This window comes from Lepidochelys olivacea (assembly GCF_965140295.1).
Source record: "Lepidochelys olivacea isolate rLepOli2 genome assembly, chromosome: 13".
NCBI classification, from domain to species: domain Eukaryota; kingdom Metazoa; phylum Chordata; order Testudines; family Cheloniidae; genus Lepidochelys; species Lepidochelys olivacea.
In genome coordinates this window covers 4,507,276-4,514,684 of record NC_140423.1, presented here as the reverse complement: position 1 = coordinate 4,514,684, position 7,409 = coordinate 4,507,276, and the positions used below count along the sequence as shown (strand labels likewise).

The 7,409-nt window shown below is 51.6% G+C and overlaps 1 protein-coding gene across 1 annotated transcript; it reads right to left on the bottom strand.

Moving 5' to 3' along the window:
- Nucleotides 1-5,734: 5,734 nt before the first annotated feature.
- On the bottom strand, nt 5,735-7,081 carry ABHD16B (abhydrolase domain containing 16B; the record flags this gene model as incomplete). Its single annotated transcript, XM_084646419.1, has 1 exon — nt 5,735-7,081. The coding sequence occupies one exon, from the start codon at nt 7,079-7,081 to the stop codon at nt 5,735-5,737; it is 1,347 nt and encodes a 448-aa protein (XP_084502545.1).
- Nucleotides 7,082-7,409: the final 328 nt, after the last annotated feature.

The window sequence follows — 7,409 nt, the reverse complement described above, 5'->3', positions numbered from 1 at the left end:
TGTCCTTGTTTGAAGAGGAGGTGGCAGCACCAGCAAGAGAATCCTCTCTGCCCACTTGCCAGGACAAGTGCTATTTATGTTATTTTTATTATTGTTCCACCCCAATTGTGACCTAGGTATGAGCCAAAGCCATGATGTGGTTCCGTTTAAAAAATCCCCACCTTGTCCTTCGTCATTGGAAATACCCCTTCTTCCACCACCCGAAAAAGAATTAATAGGAAAATCCATTTTACTCTGATCCATATTTCCTTCTCTGTTTTCAAAGGGCCCCCTTGCTCCAGTCATTGCATAACTACTGTAAGCCATCTCTTCCTCTGTAAGAACCCTTCACAAAGGAGTCATACCCCAGCACCACTGAAAATAGCAAAGCTCTCTTAATCTAGGACTTTACTTGCCACAAGGAGAACCCACAGCTAGCTGTTGTCTTTACATCTTGTGCCTTCATTATCAGCCTTTATGCAGGACCACAAAGGTCATTTCAAGACAACTTTGCCGTTAGCAACCATATGGCTTCCATACCATGTGACCGCAACGAGACAAACTTCTTCCCTGCCAAGTGGAATTCTACATTTCCTTCCCAAGAGGGAATGAACTCTCAGGGTGGCTCATTAATTCACAATGAAACATTTCCAGTCATCCTGCCCATTAGTCGCCAGAGGATTTGGAACTCCCATAGTGATCAGGACCTCCCTAAGAAATGCAGATCCCTTTGCTAACCCTCCATGTCTTAAGGACACACAAACATCCAATGAGAGAAAAAAATATCTCTGAAAAATGAGGTTTTTGCTCTATGTTTGTATGTGCGTTTGTGTGTGACATGTGCAGAGACTCTATATGTAGGAAATACCCCAGTTACCGAGAAGCAGAGCACAGAATATATAGCAACATGCTCTTCTGTATCATACCAAAAGGCCACTGCCAGGTCAGAAATTTAGGTTTTGTTAAAAAGAATGGCTTTATTAATAATAAATGATGATAATACTTATAGAACTTTCCAGCTGAGCATTTCAGTGCTCTTCACAAACATTAAAGGGGCATCAGTGTCGTGAAAATCCCACTTCTATGTAAAAATGCTCTATTCTGGTTAGAAGTAACACAAAGCTGCAGAGAACTGAAAGGAGTTAGCAGGAAAAGAACACTCTTTTCTATTTTCACTGTGTTCCCTTTATGCTGTTGGCAGCACTTTGCTTATACTCGGTTTCATGGTTTCCCTGTCAAACAGGTCGGCTGCAACCCTGCACATGTTTAACTTCGATTTCTGTGGGACTGCTCACAGGCTTAAACTTGAATACATGCCAAAGTGTTTGCAGGATCAGTGCCTCAGTCAGTTTCTCCTTTGCTGAAAAGAGCCTGATAACAGTTGAAAGGGGATCAGGAAAGGGCTCGTCGGTTGCATTTTTCTTTATTTTTGCCATTTGGTGTGTTGAAATATCTAGTCAGTTGTATTTTTGTTTTTAGTCAGTTTCACGTTCTGATTTTCTGCCACTAGTCTGTTTTCATTGCCCAAGATAAGGCACGTGTAAAAAGGCAAGCAAATAGAAAAGGTGGAAAGTGCATTCGTTCTCCAACATTATTTCCAATAGGAACACATGCAAGGCTACATGATGGTGCAGTGGCGTATAAAAGTTTTCTCAGGATGAGTTTGTAATAACCCCATTATTCACGAGAGGCGAGGTCACCAAGAACTTATGCAGGTCATCCCAAATGAGTGCCCAAAGCTCCTTTATGCCACATCAACACACATCCTGCACATGCTGGATAGTTTACAGAAAACGTTTTTTAAAAATGTTGTAGGGAGCTTAACATTTTGTATTGGGACTATTTTTTGCATCCCTCCATCGATGTAGGTATGTGCCTGAGTTAGTATGGTCCCGATTTTAAAACAGCCCAGCACCCAAAAGCTCCCAATGAAAACAATGGGAGGGGGCCACTGAGTGCTGAGCCCTTTTGAAAATCTGGCCACTTCATTGAGATGCCTAGTCAGGAACTGAGCTCTTTTGAAAATCTGGCCACATGAACACGGATGTACAGGGCTCAGGAGGAGCCATAAAGCACCCTACCATTACCTCAGATAGCTTTGCTGTACATAAATGTACTACTTTAAAGTCCAGTATCTCCAGAGGTAGGAGCAAGAGCTGTGTGTGTCCCACTGGGAAGCTGGGACTCTCTCCCTTTCCAATGGTATAAAGCTTCTGTTTCTAGTTTCACTGGATCTCAGGACATTGGGCCTTAAATCTGTCCCAGGTGCTGCACTGATTAGTCCCTGTTCTGCCCCACTGGACAGTGAAGTTTTGAGGGAGGGAAGGTGCAACTCCACATCTGGGGGGAAGAAGAAACCATTTTTGTGCCAGGCTGATTTTTTGTATTTGAAATGGCATCTATCCGAAGCCGCTAGATGGGCTGGAAATGAATTTGTGGGCAGAGTGCAGGTGACCCGACCAGGTTGCCTGGTAACTACAGTGTATCCCCTGGCTTTGCTGTCTAACTCATCTCTGCAGGTGGGATGGATATTGATATTGACAGCTAGAGTTGTAACCAGATGAACCTGACAGCGTCCCCTTAAAGCTGGTTCCTAAGAGCACAGTTTACTCCAGCAGCGCCCAGGATGCAGGGCCGCCAGCGCTGTGCAGTGTACGTGCCTCCCCTTTGGGATGTGTTCATTTCTAAACTTCCAAACAGCCCTTTTCAGAAGCATTAGCTCACTCTCGCCACCACAGACCGGCTCGCTACAGACCGTCCCGGAGTTCCCTTTTTACTGTTGTGGCGTTTGTCATCTGTGTGGGTTTGTCGCCTTTTCTGCTATTCAACAGCAAACCGTGACATTTGCATCAAGCCTGGACCCTGTTGTCTTTCAGTTCCCTGCGCATGGGGCCATGAGCAGAGAATGTATAATTGATAGATTTATTCCTACGCCCCCACAGGAGCGGTGTGTACTCTCCCCTTCCACACATCTAATCCCTGACACACACATGCACACACAGTGCTTCCCAACTGGGCAGTGCGCTTCAAGAGCAGCTGGGAATGGAGAGGGAGAAGGCGGGGAGGCAAGCCTTGAAGGGCAAAGGGAACATCCCATTGCTTTCTGAGAGGCAGGTGGAATCTAGCCCACGTCCCATGGGCCTGCTACATGTCTAGAGAAAGCAGAGGGCTCCGCGGGGCAGCACACCTTATGCCAGCCCTGCTCAGCCAGAGTCTAGCCACAAAACTTCCTTCTTCATCAGCTGTGAGACCTGTTTGTTTTCTAGCTGCACTAGCTGCAGCAAATGAAACCCACAGCCTTAGGAGTAGATGTGCACTGCACTTCTGCCACCTGCCCCCGCTCTCTGAAATCAGAAGCCAGTGTTTGCCCAGGGCTCAGGCTCCTGTTGGCACCAGCTGCTTCCAGACCATGGGACAGACCCAGAATCCATTCCAGGTGGGCACAAGCCTTTCCAGTCTGTCATTTCTCCGCGTCTGTTCTGCGCTCAGGCAGACTCTCTCTAGTCTGTTGAGTCCCTTGGAATCAGAAATGAATTGGGCTCAGTGCCCCTCTAAAAGAAAACCCTGACCTAGATTTCACTGCCCACTTGCCATGCCCATCCAGTACCGCTCTCTCCCATCCTTCCCCCTCTGCTGGAAAGGGCGAGGGCCTGATAAGGGGCCCTATAAAGCCATCTTGGCCTGCACTCATAAAAAGCAAATAGAGCAAGTCCTGTCGGCTGATAGGGCCATATCACTGTTGCCTAGCACTGCACATTTCCAAAGCATCTAAGAATTAACTCAACATCTCTAAAACACCAGTGTGAGGAGGGGGCGCAAGTGTTATTATCCCATCTGGGATGGGGAAACTGAGGCACACAGTGGTGGATGGCCATATCTTCTCACTAGCACACAGTCCAGGGGAAGGGGTTCCATGCTGGGGAGGTCACAATCTCCCCATCAAGGCAGCAGAGCCACTCCCCAGCCGCCACTAAGGCCTCTGTCCCTTTCCCCCAGGATATGGTTTGGCTGGGAGATCTGCATGGTTCATGTTTGCAGCATTCTGGACCTGCTGCAGTCCCTATTTGGGCCACAGGACTTGGCCCTAAGTAATTTTTCCAGGACTAGGAGCGGAACTCAGCAGTCCCTGCCACCAAGGCCTGCTGTACACAATCCTCTCTTCCCTGCAGACTTCCCCGCAACCTGCCCTCCAGCCAGGAACCCCAAATGCCCTCTCCAACCGAAGTCACACTCTCTTTACCCTGCCGTCCAGCGGTGCTTCCCTTCTGCTCCACCCATGGGTCTTTAGTGGCCCTGTCCTCTTCCATCCAAAGCCCCAGTTTCTTCGGACACTTACCACGTCTGCTGCTCCTGCTGGTGGCAAGCAATCGCAGCTGCCTGCTACTGCCTAGTGGGGGTAGGGGAGTGATTCCCCACATGAGGAGCTCTTGCTCCCCCAGAAGAGGCCACAAGATGGGTTGGTGGGTTCCAAAGAGCTGCCGGCCACCTGTATCCACTCCCTGGCTGCAGCACGAGATTCCTGCAGTAAGGGCAAAGATGTGGCAGGCTGCTCTCGGTCCACCCTGCTCTCCCCTCTGGCAACCCCTGCTGCCTCTACCCCACTGCCTCCCCTTGGGGGCCAGCCAGCCCCCATGGAGACTCACCATGCCCTTTGTGACAGCATCAGCTCCTGTAAGGTGCCTCCTATACTCACCCCCTCCCTCAGGCCCTGCAGAGGCTACCAGGGTGTGGGTCATGCCTGGGGTGTTCCATCAATTATGTCTAGCATTACGGAGCAGTTTTACATGAATGTGACTTAATGTCACCCTGTCTGGTCTTAAAAAGCTACATCCTCCCCACACCTCCCTGAGACCTTCATCCCATTCCCTAGAGAGCCCCAGTTCTCCCCATCTCTCCACTCCTCTCCCTACAGAGATTCTCTAATCTCCCAGGTCATCGCTCTTGCTCCTGTCTCCCAGAGCCCTGTGCTGAGCACTGAAACTCACCCCACATATCAAGTCTTTAAAATTTACCACCCCCACCACTCACAAACACCTCCCACAGTCCCACACCAAGGTTGCAGGAGGCGTTAAGCGAATGACAGGCCCTAGTGTGAGGACAAACTCGTCTCTTTCCCATCTATACCAAACGTTGACTGGTTTATACAAAATCTGGTGCTTCAAATGCAATGTGACAATTAGCTGCGAAATATTCCAACCACGATAGGCGTCCCATCCAGCTTAGACCCCTCCCGTGTGATGATGTGGCTCTGCCGTCCCACTCCCAGGAGGCCACATGCCCAGTGGGAGAAGGGACGAGCAGGGGAATGGCAGATGGACGACAGAGTGGGTGGGGTAATTCACCACTGCTGTCCCAGTCCCACCACTCAGCACAGTGATGTCACAATCCCACTTCTCAGGTCTATGAGTCACAACTCCATGCTCAACAACACTCTGTCGCAGGGCAGCAGCTGAGAGGGCGGGAGGTGGATAAGGTGGGTAAGTGGACGGGATGAAAAACCAGTCAGCTCCTCCTCCCCGGCCTGCTAATCATTTTCAATGTTGTGTGATCTTTTAACCACTTTATTTTGCATCCATCCACTCCCCGCTGGGTGAAATAAAGCCCCTCGGAGCCTGCAGAGCTTGTCACTTCACCTTTACTGGGTGCTCAGATGGGAATAATTGGAAACGCACACAATGAGCATATTGAAGAGGGAAACCCAGCTTGTTAAGTCCCTCTTTCTCTCTCCTGGGAAAATCTCCCCACCACTCCCCAGCTACAACTTCCAGGGCATCTGGAATTCATTGGGCAGTAAGAGAGACCAGTGTGTGGCCTCCACATTCTTCATGTGCTTCCTGGCCAGAAACAAGGCCAGCTGCTGCCTTCTCCTAGGGGTCACATCCCTCCCGACCCTCCAGGGGAAGCTGTCTTCACCTCCGAGACAGGATTTGTAGCCTTGCAACTTGCTGACACACCAGTCATCATCCACCTCAAAGCGCCTGCAGACGGCCTCTTCCTGCCTGGGGTTGGAGGCTCGCAGCCAGTGGCGGACGGCCGCCTCCCCTTCCCAGGACATGACCTCGGGGTAGCGGGACTTCAGCAGCTGCAGGAGCAGCTCATTGCCTCTGTTGGACCTGATGTCAGCGAGCTGGTCTGCGGCACTGATGCGGGTGGTGGTGACCTCATCCTCAGTCCTCCGGATCAGCAGCACCGGCCCCGGGTAGCGGCAGAGCTGCTCAGCCACGTTGAGGTTGAAGTGCTGCCGTACCGTCCGGACCACCAGCTTGGTCCAGCTCTTGGGCATGACCTTCAGGGCCAGGGGGAGCAGGTCGTCGAAGGTGGCGTCCAGCACCAAGGCCCCCAGCTCCGGGTAGGTCTTGGCAGCCCAGGTGGCTGTGTAGCCCCCCAGGGACCAGCCATAGAGGATGATGTCTTGCACCCGAAAACCCAAGCGGCAGATGGCATACTGGATCACCACGTCCACAGCGTTGGCATCATTCTGTGGGAAGGGCAGGCCCGTGCTCCCAGCATAGCCGGGGTGGTTCCACCCCAGGGCCGAGTAGCCAGCCTCCAGTGGGGTGGAGAGACACCCCACTTCATAGAAACCAACATTCCCCTCGCAGCAGATCACCAGCTGCTTCCCTCGCTGCTCCTCCTCCATCCCTGAGCTCTTTCTCCTGTCCACAAACATGGTGTCGATCTCGTTCCCATCACGAGCCACCAGCTTGGCCCGCTTCCCGTGAAACTCCTCCAGCAGGCGAGCCTGCCCCTTCACCAGTAAAGGCAGCAGGGCTTTCTGCATGAGGTACAGGGAGCCTGGGTAAAGCAGCCACCGGCCTAAGGAGTGAGCCACCATATAACAGACCAGCTGGCCAGGCAACTGCTTCATCTTGCGGAGGTAGTTACACTGGGTGGTCCTAGGCCCTCCGTGCAGAGCTGATCTCAGCAGACCCTTTCTGGCTGTGGTCTGGGATGCAGCCCGGTGGCCGGGGCTGCTATCCTTGTCGCCTGCCTCATCCCATCGGAAGTCCACGGGCCAGCTCCTGAACTCAAAGTTGTAATTGGCCATCAAATATGTTTTAAACACGTGGCCAAGAGCTTTAGTGAAGCATATAATGCACATAGGGGGAGCTGAGGACCTCGTCCATGCAAGAAGGAAACAGAAAGGGCACAAGGAAAGGGGCTCCAAGAAAGCTAGAAATCACAGGGCAAGTTGCCGCCAAGGGCCTCCATTGGAGAGGTTCCCCAGCAGATGTCAGCGGCAGCTCCGGGTTAATTAGCTGGGTTACAGCCCTTCCGCCATGACGTGCCCCTTTAAGCCGATGTAAGCCCAGCAATGTCTCCGAGAAATGCACAGGGCACTTCCTCCATGGTCTCCCCATGCCAGGTAATCAAGGCAGCGTAATAATGAGTGGGGTCAGTCTCCATTGTGAGCACGCGCTTCACTGAGT